Source organism: Cydia splendana, chromosome 12 (assembly GCF_910591565.1).
Source record: "Cydia splendana chromosome 12, ilCydSple1.2, whole genome shotgun sequence".
Classification (NCBI taxonomy): Eukaryota; Metazoa; Arthropoda; class Insecta; order Lepidoptera; family Tortricidae; genus Cydia; species Cydia splendana.
In genome coordinates, this window is record NC_085971.1 from 11,319,997 (window position 1) to 11,333,363 (window position 13,367).

Consider the following 13,367-nt stretch of genomic DNA (forward strand, 5'->3'; position numbering starts at 1 on the left):
ATCGATGGATTGGCGTCGTCATGGTTAACAGCGGCCTCGGAAGGCGAAGGTAACGCAATCCATTAAAAAGACCATGGCTACCATGTTCTGAGATTGTCACGGAATACTGTTGATGGTTATAAAAGAAAGTAACCCCCCCTCAAATCAACCAAAAATCATGCTTCGAATGACCCCGTTTCCTCCTACGTCATGCTACCATCATCTGATGTCCAGACCCCCCCCCCCCCCCCCTAATTTGAAATGACGTAATTTATGAATAGCCCCTTACAAGAGGTGATTAAGCACACACTTCGGGGAATACTTAGCAGAGGTGTGCGCCTTCTCTACTACTATAATAAAATATAATAAAAATTGTTTTGTAAATGAATGCTCTTATTTTCTATGTCAGGCCGGAAACTTTTGGACCGCACCTCGTACATGGAAAGATGCTAAAAAAAATGATTCATGATACGTGGGTAAAAATCTTCGTCATCTCATCATGCTGTAACGAATTTAAACTTTATTAAAATTATTAAATCTCCTTTATATTCGTTGCATGGGGTATAAGCGAAACGCGATGCAGAGTCGTACAGAAACGCTATTGCCAATTTAAACACACGACACCCGCGCCATTATATTTTATATACTTAGGTATATATTGAAATATAATATTAGGGCTACCTCGAATTAACAACGCGCAACGTCACGTCAACCATTAAAGACGGAATCCTGGAACACTTGAGCAATTTTCCACTTTAAGCTTAAAAGCCTGACTGAACCGGTTGCGGATGAAGCCGAACCGTACTGCATGTGCAATACGTATGCGGTGTGCATCGGCATTAACATTTTGAAAACTATTCCCTCCGTATATAGTCTGACAAAAAAGAGTATGAAATTAAAAAATGGCAATATTGTAGTGTCGTCCCTTTCAAATCAATATACAGCGTGTTTGGTCCATCGTTTGCCAAATTAAAACGGCGGATAAGTGGGGTAGTTTTCTATCTTTTCACGCCCTTTAAAAAATTTTTGGGCTCACGAGTAAGTATTTTTTTCTTGTTTTTTTTTGTTTCGTTTGAAAAATCTTCAGGGCCGGCTCGTTTAAACTTAAATTTAAAAAAAGTAAGTGGTGGAGAGATGCTACGTTTATTGCGTTGTGATGTCTAACGTTAAACGGTTTTATCAAAGTCAAAATTACTGACATTTAACCTCTATTTTTTTTTATTAACCTTCAAATGTTTTACAACATGTAAAATTTTACACCAAGGTCAACTTTGATTTTAAATTTAAAGAAACAAAACGAGACCACGTTCTGGAAATTACTTTACAAAATTCCGTGTTCTGTCCTCTTTCTAATGATGTACAGTAATCCCAAACAAACCTTTCAAAAACTTCATTTTTGCATACAGATTTAATTATTAACAAGCAGAAACGTCTGCGAACGATGCTATTAAGCTTAGAATAAAATTAAAAGTGGAATAATTAATGTCTTGGGTGAGACTTGAACTCACAGCCTCTGGATCGATACTCCAGAAGCCGTGAGTGGCAGAGCCATCTGTGCCACCAAGACCTCATCCATAGCCAGCCAATCTTTCCACTATAACACCGACAAGCAGGATAAAAAAAAAACATTTTCTTTAAATTTCCAACTTTTTCATTTAATTAACATTTTCTCATTACAGATCTTGCTCAAATTGACGACCTTCGTTGCGAATGCATGCGTAGCATCTGTTTCCTATTTCTACCTCGACCAAACACCCTGTATATAAGAAATCGGGACGACACTACAGTATTGCCACTTTTTAATTTCTACTCTTTCTTGTCAGACTGTAATATCCGCAATATTTGAATTCTTCTATGGTTACAGTCAGTTTTCCAGGGGGAAAGCAGCTAAATGTTACAATTCTGATTTAATGTTATAGGGTAATTTACCCGTTTAAATCGTTAATTACTGGCCACCGGTTACTAACTGGCCGCCTTATACTAAAAATGAATTCTATTCACCTATAAGGTGCAGGGGAGCAATGTCGCTGCGGGAAATTTCAACTAATCGAAATATCTTCCATGTTCTGCAATTTACATTATTAACTAGAGTGCCATATATGTCCAGTTTTTTTTTTCTTTATTTAGGATTACTAACAGATAATACATCTTACATGCTCTTAAATCTATGTAACAATTAGTGATGTACCGACTATTGATTTGGCCGACTAGCCGACTAATCGGCGCTCGAATGGCCGATTAGTCGGCCGACTAGTCGGCTAGTCGGCCAGATCATTAGTTTCGTATAAGTTCAGGTGAAAAACAATAGTTTTGCTCAAGGGTTGCGCTATTCATCATAATTTAGCTTGGCTAAAAGGTGTTCTCTACACGTTCAAAGACCTTCACAAGAATCGTCGTTCAATTTCTGTCTTTAGTTCTTTATTTTGCGATCCTGAGCAGACCGTCAGTACAGCTTGTAGGAGGTATTTCCAAGGCTCTATTTCTCGTACGTTGTCGCCAGTTAAGAACCTATCCCCTGTGGTCAGCGTCTTTACGTGCAACGTGCCCTGACTAAGTCTCTAAATTTTTGCAATAACATTAATAGTTCCTCATGGCTCTATTAAACAAAAAACTGAATAATAATAAAAAAACATTACTATCGAACTTGCACATGAACGCGAGAATCAGTTGAGATCGACCTGTAGAGGAAAACAACAGCCCACCAACATACGATAACGATTAAACGGTCAATTATATGAACAAAAGTTTTCGTATGCACCCTGAATAGGTATTTTAGTAAAATAAACATAAAAAATATGGTAAATATTGACAGTTGATTTCTTTTTTTTCTGTTTTTCTTTCACTAATAAAGTGCCGACTAATCGGCCATTTTTGCCGACTAGTCGCCGACTAATCGCCGACTACAAATGTGGCCGGATAGTCGGCTTTCCCGACTAGTCGGCGACTAGTCGGCGACTAGTCGGTACATCCCTAGTAACAATCATGACTGATGCTTCTAATTAATAAGATAGCGAAAACAGATAGCGAATAACATATATGGCACTATATTTCGATTAGTTGAAATTTCCCGCAGTCGAAATTAACCCCCTGATGCACCTTAAACAGAATTCATTTTAGTATAAGGTTTCAATAACCACCTTATACTAAAATGAATTATGTTTATAGGTGAATAGAATTCATTTTTAGTATAAGGTGGGCCAGTTATTAAACAGTGTCCAGTAATTGACGAATTAGTACCTTACTTAAGTGTTTAATTTACTCGACATGCATGTTTGTTATAGTTGGCGCTCTACTGAGCGTAGTAGTAGAACGTGATACAATATTACTTCTAACAAACTGTGCCACTATTTATTGTCCCTTGGACATTGGACAACGGGACAGAATAACAACACAAAAAGTTGATTGATCCAAATATTAACATATGTAATCATGTAACGTTCAAGAACCTTGTAAAGACCGGCCCGATTCGAACTTTAAGATATGTCAATTAATAAATCTAAAAACGATAAGTGTGTCAGTGTCAAATGTGACGTTTCTTACAACAAAAACGTCACTTTTGACACTGATACGTCTAATCCATATCGTTTCTAGATCTATTAATTGACGTAACGTACCTTAAAGTTCGAATCGGGCAGTCAGAGTGTAACAACAATTTTTATTGTTATTGTTATTCTGCCCCGTCATACAACAGTAGAAGAGTTTATTAAAAAGAATGTTGCGACATGTTATAACTCAAATGAGTCATCTACAAGTTCAGTAGAAAAATATATGGTTTTAAGTATGGCCCAGGGGAACGTACGAGCGACAAGAAAATCTTGCTTCACACAAAAAACACCTTCACGCCTGCAAAACTTTTCAAAGGCCGGTTCCTCATGCGAAGCTCAAAGGCTATGTGGGAGACAATTTGACAGCGGACGATTCAGGTTTGTGTACACGCCAGACGGTCGCGGGCGGTCAGTGCACCGTGCACCGTGCTGCAGCATAGAGACCGACTCGAACATTTAAAATCTTAACTTGATTCGGGGTGCCCCTTAATACGCCTTACATTAATTGTCATAATATGAATTCGCATAACCTTTATGAAGGGTCTTGGAGTCATCCAAGACTCCAAATTGCTTTTTGATAAGCATATTGATAGTATAGTAAGCTGTGCATATAGGTCATTAGGCTTCATAATGCGTAATTCCACTCACTTTAAGCAAGCTAAAACATTGAAAGTGCTATATTGCTCATTAGTCAGAAGCAAGCTGGAGTACGCATTGTACGCATTTCAAATATGGAATCCCTGCTATTCTACATATACTGAAAGAATTGAACGTATTCAACGTAAATTCATTAAATTTCTGTGTTTCAAAATTAAATCTCCTTATAGCTCCTCTAAAACCTCCTCTATTTGTAAAAGACATCACAAAAACAGCGGAAAATAGCTGACATAACTTATTTACTTAGTATCACTACTGGTTTGGTGGATAGTCCTGAATTACTTTCCAATCTCTCTTTTAATACTACCACTCGTTGTAAAAGGTATTATCCTCCTATATCCGTTAAATTTTCATCGTCCAAATACAGACAGAATAGTTTCTTGTCGCGTGCGAGTAGAGCTTTAAACAACCTGGCAAACCAATTAGATATAGATATATTTAATTGTAAGATTTGGTTAAACATTATTTGACGCTAAAATGTTTGATTGAGCATATTTGTAATCAATCTTTGTTTGCAACTTTTCTATTGTATTTCTGATTGTAGGTGTTTTCAAAATATTGTCATTTTTGGATTGTACTTAATATGTACTGTAAAAAACTTTTATGTTGTGTGTTGCTGTGTCCGAGCGTCGACACTTTTCATTTAAGTAAACTTGAATGTAATAATCTGTAGCTACATGTGTGATCCTGTAATTGGCTTTCCATCTCTTATTCATTTGGGATACTCTGTATAGATAGCTGTTGGATCTCCAAAACATAAATAAATAACGGATTTGGCATAACATAATTGTTCATAGTTTCCTGTTCAAAGGCATAATAATAAAATAGCATAACACTTATTGCGCATAATAATGAATCCGCATACTTGAAATATGCATAACATTATTAACTATAAACTATAACTTTAACTGCCACAAAATGAATTAGTATAATTTTATAAAGCGAGCGAATTAGATGGATCAGAGCAAAACCAACTCGGTTAGCTTCTGAATGCTATGGCGGGAACGAAGCCAAGGAAAGCGAGCCAGCCTTCTATGTTAGGCTTTTTAGGGTTCCGTAGCCAAATGGCAAAAAACGGAACCCTTATGGATTCGTCATGTCTGTCTGTCTGTCTGTCTCGAAACTATAAGAACTATACTGTTGAAACTTCGTAAGTAGATGTATTCTGTGAACCGCATTAAGATTTTCACACAAAAATAGAAAAAAAAACAATAAATTTTGGGGGTTCCCCATACTTAAAGTGCGTTTTTTTAGCATTAGAAATAAGGTAAACAATCTCGATGTGTCTTTTAATTGAAAACCACATTTTAAAAATAAGTTACGGCAAATATGTAACAATTATGCATCTAATACGATCATTTCGTCGGGTGACAAGCAAAAGTCACTAAGTACCACCACAGTTCATAGCCATAGTGAACCATATTAGTACTAAAAGGAGGTCGATTTTTTTTTATTTTTTTTTTTTAAGTAATTAGTGACTTTTGCTTGTCATCTGACGATTTATATTCTTCTGCTTTCATAAGTTATTAGTTTTTGATTTTTATAAAGCGTTTTTCGATTAAAAGACATGTCAAAATGGCTTACCTTCTTTCAAGTTCTTTCTAATGCTAAAAAAAACGGACTATAGAACCGAAACCCGATTTTTTTTTTTTCATCAAACCCATACGTGTGGGGTATCTATGGATAGGTCTTTAAAAATGATATTGAGGTTTCTAATATATTTTTTTTCTAAACTGAATAGTTTGCGCGAGAGACGACACTTCCAAAGTGGTAAAATGTGAGTCCCCCCCCCCCCCCCCTGTAACTTCTAAAATAAGAGAATGATAAAACTAAAAAAAAATATATGTTTACCATGCAAACTTCCACCGAAAATTGGTTTGAACGAGATCTAGTAAGTAGTTTTTTTTAATACGTCACAAATCGTAAACCGCAATTTTATTATGTTACTTGCTGCTACGGAACCCTTCATGGGCGAGTCCGACTCGCACTTGGCCGCTTTTTTTTTCTGTTAACCCGATAATAGATATATTCACATACTTACTAATTAAATCCTCAGATCTCTCCTCTGCTTTTTCCTCGCGTTGTCCCGGCATTTTGCCACGGCTCATGCATGGGAGCCTGGGGTCCGCTTGACAACTAATCCCAAGAATTGGCGTAGGCACTAGTTTTTACGAAAGCGACTGCCTTGCGACTGTTTGATCTAATTACATAAATAAAACAATATATCATACAATCAAAATTACATTTGTCAGTACCTATTGGTACCTACCAATAACTGGTAAATCTATAGGATAGGATAAATCGGAAGGATGGACAAATATATTATTTAGGTATGGTCAAACAGATCAATGTGTTATGTCTTTCCTGTAGACATACACAAGAGTTAAGGGCTATAAAGGTTAATTTTCTTATTTAACCCTTATCCACGTGAAAAGGTCCTCCTTTTATTTAGAGAACTATGATAAAATCATTACTTACATGCCCACAAGCTGTTAACTATTGCCCACAGGAGAGAAAACTAGTGTGTTCGCGCAAACAGTACATTTTTCTCTCCTGTGGGCAATAGTTAACAGCTTGTGGGCATGTAAGTAATGATTTTATCATAGTTCTCTAAATAAAAGGAGGACCTTTTCACGTGGATAAGGGTTAAATAAGAAAATTAACCTTTATAGCCCTTAACTCTTGTGTATGTCTACAAGAAAGACATAACACAGTGATCTGTTTGACCCGTATACTTAGCTGGCAGCTGGACACTATTGCTGTTCTGCCATAAGAGATTGTCGTCCATCCGCTACCGTCCATAGTGGAAATGTTAAAATCACTGAAGAATAATCTTTACTTCAATAAGTAGGTTACATTATTTTTCACCACAAGGCTCTTTTTATTTTTCACAAACTGATGAAGAAGTTGCATTTTATCCACAAGAGTTACGACACGATTTAGAATGATAAATATTTAATAACGTTAAATTGGATCTGTTTTGTTATGTTTTCTAATTAGTATTTTCCTCGCATTGTGGTGAAATGTTTTGTAGTTTGCTCAGTAGCTAAGTTTCTTTAAACCTCGCGCCTTGAAACCCCCGCAACACTCAAGATTCAATTTTACACTCGTTTTTTAATTTTGGTATCTTTCGCTTACCTACTTAGGTATCAATATTAGCACGAGGGGTTAAACAATATGTTTGCTCTCTTTGTAAGCCCTTTCTTACCTAATACCTACACACACAGTTAAACCTAAATTAGGTTCAACAATGTATGTATGCATTTAGTAGCTAATGTTTAAATGCCCCCCCTAAAATACAAATATATATTCATCTACAAAGTAAAACTAAAAAACTTCATAGAGTCACCAAAATTGTTATCCAAAATCTCAAGTAGCACAGCATATTTATCCAGGTGGAACTCGGCTTGGTATGAGAGTTCAACGTAATGTCAAACACCTATCTATATCAGAAATAATTTTACATCTAAATATAAACCGTGCATAAGAATCCACAACACAGAGAGCGCGAGACAGTGAGATAGTGCGCGTCTCTGTTTCCTTGCCAATAGCTACGACATTGTATCTATTGACACGGCCCAGCAGCACGTCGCCGCAAACTATTTTGAGTGGACGGGCAGCGCACGTGTCGCGCGGCGCGGCGGCGTCGGCGCAGGGGTCCGCGCTCCGCCGGACCCGCACCGGCCCGCTTGACCTCCTCAATGAAAAAAGGAAATGCTTTAATTAGCGCACGATAGTGCAAATGCAGGTGACTGCGGTGCAGTACATATCGCATCACCGCCCGCCCGCAATTTTGCGTAAAATTGGCAGCGTGCGACGGGCGGGCGGCGGCAGCGGCGCGGAGCGTCGATCCCGAAATAGTGTTCGGGCGCGGTCGTGCGCGATCGGGAGCGGCGCTCCAGTCGCCGTGTGGCCGCGCGCGCGCTCCCGCGTCGCCTCGAGCCCCGAGCTGTCCGTACCCGGGTAAGAGAGCGAGGTGCGCCGGTGCACAGCTTGTGGGTGCGCGTATTTCGGTCGCGTGAGGACCCCGGGCCGCGTCGGGCGCGCTGCCCGCGCGCTGGCCGCCGTGCTCTGGTGGTGGTGCGTGGCGCTGCTGCGGCTGGTCGCGCTCTGCGCGCCTCCCCCCAGCCCGTCCGCCGGCGCGCCGCCGCCGCTCGCCGCCCGCGCCGCGGAAGATGCGCCGCCGGCGGCCGCCTGCGCCAGCGCGCCCTCCAACCACACCGGCCACGCGCCGCCTCCGCCGCCCCGACACCCGCCGACACCGGCGCCCGACCCCGACCCCACACCACACACCGGTCAGTGCACTATCCTTGCCTATACCGATTCGGCTCCGCACTCGCCGCCGCCCGCACCACTTCGCTACCACTGACAATTACTTCTAATCTGACAGATCACGAACTCAAGTAGCAAGTATAGCAGATTGATTTCGCGTATGCCTTTTGCGAACGTGGAAATAATAAATTGTGGCATGTAGGTATTACAAATTAGTAGTCACTTTAAACCAATAATGATCTAAAGAATTAAAGCAACGAGCTGTTTTAAAAGTGATAAACAAATAGACGTGTATTTACTCACACGTCATGTCTGACTCTAAGTTATCTGTTAACATAAACTCAAGTATAATGGAGATGCAGTTGAACATTAACTCATTAGTATACTATGTATTATTTATGTATCGCTAGCTGATAATGACGGTACCAATCAAGAGCCAAATGGAGAACTTAATTCTATATACCGTTGAATAAATAATATCGTCAACACCGGCACCTTTGCCTCTTCGACATATAGCTTTGCCCACGTTACATTTCAGTAGAAGCCAAAAAAGGACTTACCCCACGAAAAGTTATAGGTACTTTTTTTCTGTGATTGGTTGTTAGGTAGAGCATAATGCTGAAAACACGAACCTCGAGTGACTCGTATTTAACTTCAGTCACGCATGGCCCGGCTGTTTTTTAATATTTGTAACTAGTCGGGTAAAAGCATGAAATAAAAACCTAATAATACATTAGGTGTAATAATTTTAATTTTTAACAAGCAGAAACTGTCTGCGAACGATGCTATTAAGCTTAGAATAAATTTAAAGATGGAAAAAATTACTGTTGGGAGAAAATTACTGTCTTACCCAAGACAGTAATTTTTTCCACTTTTAAATTTATTCTAAACCTTGGTAATATTTAGGTTTTTGTATGAATGCTTTGCAGTTATGGAGGTTTCTTATTTATTCAGGTCCCAGTTAACAAAGTTTTACTGTTTATTGAAAGAACCAATAATGCGTTAAGAAAGCCATGGGTAGGTACTGGCATCTTAACGACGCGACGTGTCAGTGCCACAGGGTGAATATTTCAATAGTACCTACTTAAGTAAAACTTCCAAAACAATCACAAAAACGGGCAAATTTCTGAAGTTCGACGTGACTGTTCCACGAGTTATGTTGTTTCCTATTAACAAGGCATATTACCTAATTAATATTTTCTTAAATTAATTTACCCGCCTGCAAAAGTATGATTGACGTATTTATTTTTATCGTTTATCATGGGATAAAACATCCGTCACGCCTTCTGACAACAATTGTCTAGTTAGAAATAGGAATAGAAATTATTTATCGTCAGAGGTAAAAATATAAAAGATGTTAATGATGATAAGTCCTTTTCCGCTGTCTACCATATTTATGGTGTACAATATTTAATATGGTGCACAACATGCATGCTCTGGGAAAAATGGATGTTTTGCTTAATACCTAAAGATGTATAAATGCAATTATCATAAGGTATTTGGAGTTAAATGTATGTTGTCTAGAAAAGAGGTAGGTAAGTAGATAAATAACAACATCGCAATTTAAAAAGGAATAGGTAAATAAATTATCTGGCAAATGTAGCAGGAAAGATAGAAAAGTATAATTGTTGCTGGTAGTAAAAGTAAACCTTAAAGCAAACAAGCAAAGCCGTCGTATGCCGGAGCGCGTATCCGCGTACGAGGAAAATATTAGAAAAAAAAAATCACGGCACACGAGAGGTTAAAGGTGTAACGTGTCGTGTACCTATCATTTAGGACGATCAACTTTGCTTTCAAAATATATATGTGTCATAGGTATATATGTAGCTATTGGTTAAATGTACCTATTACAATACCAATAATATAGTGCATTTAAACATAGGTGCGATTCATTTGTGTCTATAATTATACGTTTAGTCCTAGGTCGTAGGTAAGTATTTGTATTAAGACGGACATATTTAGCCGTACCAATTTTAACTACTTATGTAGATACAGTTCCGCCAGAACCCCTTAAAACATGTTTACCTAAACGTAGTTCTACATTAACTCTACAATAGCAGGGTGATTGTGATTACATTTGATGCTATCAAAGTGAGTTTGTATTTAACTACAATCACGAACGTATTTCTTTATTATACCTATATAACTGAGAAACAGCTTCCGCAGTCGGTTTTCATCAGCCGAACCTTGTTTAGTAATCGTTGACACAGACGCTGATTACATTAGGATAAATTACGAGTTACATCTAAACTGTAGGCACCTGATCAGAACAAAGCGTTACCGCTTTACATATATGTAATGTATTTGTATAGCAATCAAGCTACCCGTGTAGACAGGGAGGGCCCGGCGCCGGCGGGGCGGGCGGCGCGGATGTGGGTTATCAGAGCGAAGGTTCCGTCCCTTCCCCGCCGAAGACACCCGCCACAACTATCGCTTTCTCTCCACGGCACCCGCTCAGGACGCACGCACTCCGCACACCACACACCGTTCAAAGTGTTCAAAACCTTCACTATTTCAACACCACCTGAGTAGGCATTCATGCGCTAGACAAAATATTGCGTCATGACTCTTGGAATTTAAACCGTGCACCGTATATCAAACAGACAGGTCACAGTGGCAGTTGAACCGGCGATAAGCGAATAGAAATTACTTACATAATTATTTATATTTATAATGAACGGCTCACGATCAAATGTTAATTAGGGCAGCTCATAACGATGACAGTACAGATCGTTGCAAGTGTGGCAACGGAGATAAAGTTATCTGTTTGTGATTACTTTTAATTTAGTTCCTACAAGATATTCAAGTAGGCAAGTTATTAATTATAATGATATAATTGACGCAGTATCACTAATTGTAACAAAAAAATACCCGACAAAAACTGACAACACGCACCGTCTAGACGGGAGATGAATAAATGTCATTCATTTAAATATTTCATCATGTTGGCACGGAGGGAGATAGATAAATGTGGATACATAGAATATGGTTCTCCTCGATACAATTTCGTATGTTTAGAGAATATGTAAAAACTCTTTTACTACAACTTCTCGAAGAATATTCAAGTAAAAAATTAAACGTTGGTAGATATTGTACTTAAATTGGATCTTTAACATTAAAATGGAAATGAAATTACCTAATTCAAAATAGTCAAACACGTGTTAATTAAGAATTGAACAGAATAATATTACATTTTCAGTTCATCGCAAGCCGCCATGACTATGATAAAGAGATATACATATTATTATGTAGAGGTATATGTAGTAATATGCACTAATTATGTAATTATAGTTACAGATGTTCATAGTCGGTTTTCTCGAATAACACTTCTTAGTCTTTAGAGTTAACAGTGTACCTATAATATTTTTTCAAGAATTTTTTTTTCATGCTGTCAGTAAGCAAGGTTTACAACAACCTGATCGATTTTAGCAAATGGGATTTGCATAGTTTTTCCTATACATGAAAAGTAGTCGTTGCAGGAAATTGGGCGGGGGTTGGTTACGCAATTCAAAAGACGCCTAACGGCCCTGGGCCGGTCGTCGAACCGCCGTGCCAGACTCCCGTGCCGCTCCCGTCGCTAGACTGGCTCCATGTGTCTACTATATATGCCTATTCATTGACCTAACATCATTACATACTAGATGATACTTGTCACAGCCAGTACTTAGTGTACTTACGCCAAAAGAGGAGACTTTTAGGTTTCGACCAAAAATATCTAGAAGTGCGGGGTGAGAGGCTTTTTGTTATTGATTGTACGCGGCTTGCCGAGTTCATCGCATTTACCTACACATACCTACCTATTTAGTACAGATTTATCTAGGGTACATTGGTATTATCTTAATGCAGATGGCAGACTTTCAAGGACAACCGTAACCGGTCATAGTTTTGGTTTGTCGCAAGAAATTCTGTATGCTTGTAACAAAAAAGTTTTTATTTTATTGTCATCTTGGATGTCTACTAAAGATATACTACCTATACATGACGAACGACGGGCGAATCGGACACAGTGTGCCATGCCCCATACTCACCCTTACCAAGAGTCGAATGCAAATGTAAATTATCCTTCTTGGCCGTCAAGTGATAAACATTTTTGCAACATACCTACTCGTAACTGTATTCGGCCACACCGTCACTTGATAAACCAAATTGTTAATCAACAGACTCTTGTGGTAGACATATTAAAAGTACAACTCTATGTGGAACGAAGATTAGTATAGCGTGTAGCCAGCTTTTCATCAACCCAGGCTAAAATATTATATTAAACTACCTACTTATCTCTACTGCTCCTTATCAATCTTACCATCACATAGTTATATGTATAACCCATTTATAAGGTATAAGACCGCTTCTTTTGATATTGGTGAGCAATGAAGAATATTTATTGTATTGTATATTATGATAAGAAAACGCCTTGATGGATTGAAGATAGTTACGCAAAATATTACATGCACCATCAGAGCATTGACTCGCGAGGACAACTTCTATCCATAACTATATACACCAGTAATGACACTAATGACCACTGACTAAATTATTAATGATTAGGATCTAATAGAAAAGAGTGAATTCAGGCGTAGGGTACCTACGCCTGAATTCAGATTCAGAGTAAGCCTTTACGGGGCGAGGGTTAGTTACGCAAGATGGCCGGGAGCATCGACCCACGAGGTCACGAGGTGCCGCGGCCTCCCGGTCCCGTGTCGCTTCTGCTTCTGACCGTGATAGGCTGATGGCTCCATGAGTCGACCTTGTCTATTCATACACCCTTAATTTTCGGCTTATCAAGTTCGATAAATCGCTTTTATTAAGAGCTGTTTTCTCAGGCTGTGTTCTAGTTACTGTGGCTCCATATACAGCCTGTAAAATGTAACTAAGGGTAGTGTAAAATGTAACATATGTGGACCTAAATTAGTGTAG

The 13,367-nt window shown here is 38.7% G+C and overlaps 1 protein-coding gene and 2 long non-coding RNA genes across 3 annotated transcripts in view; 2 read left to right on the plus strand and 1 right to left on the minus strand.

Annotated features, from left to right (window-relative positions):
- Positions 1-5,299: 5,299 nt before the first annotated feature.
- Positions 5,300-5,933, minus strand: LOC134795575 (uncharacterized). The gene is made up of 2 exons (XR_010144822.1): positions 5,804-5,933; positions 5,300-5,415 (listed from the first exon to the last, which is right to left on the minus strand). It is a non-coding gene; the product is annotated as an uncharacterized LOC134795575 (long non-coding RNA).
- LOC134795577 (uncharacterized) lies at positions 5,332-6,101 on the plus strand. Its single transcript, XR_010144824.1, has 2 exons — positions 5,332-5,421; positions 5,809-6,101. It is a non-coding gene; the product is annotated as an uncharacterized LOC134795577 (long non-coding RNA).
- Positions 6,102-7,923: 1,822 nt separating this feature from the next.
- Positions 7,924-13,367, plus strand: part of LOC134795866 (sterile alpha motif domain-containing protein 1) — a 40,960-nt gene continuing 35,516 nt past the window's right edge. The window contains exons 1-2 of the mRNA XM_063767797.1: positions 7,924-8,144; positions 8,205-8,476. Coding sequence (XP_063623867.1) covers positions 7,924-8,144; positions 8,205-8,476 — 493 coding nt within the window. The remainder of the gene's footprint in view (positions 8,145-8,204; positions 8,477-13,367) is intronic.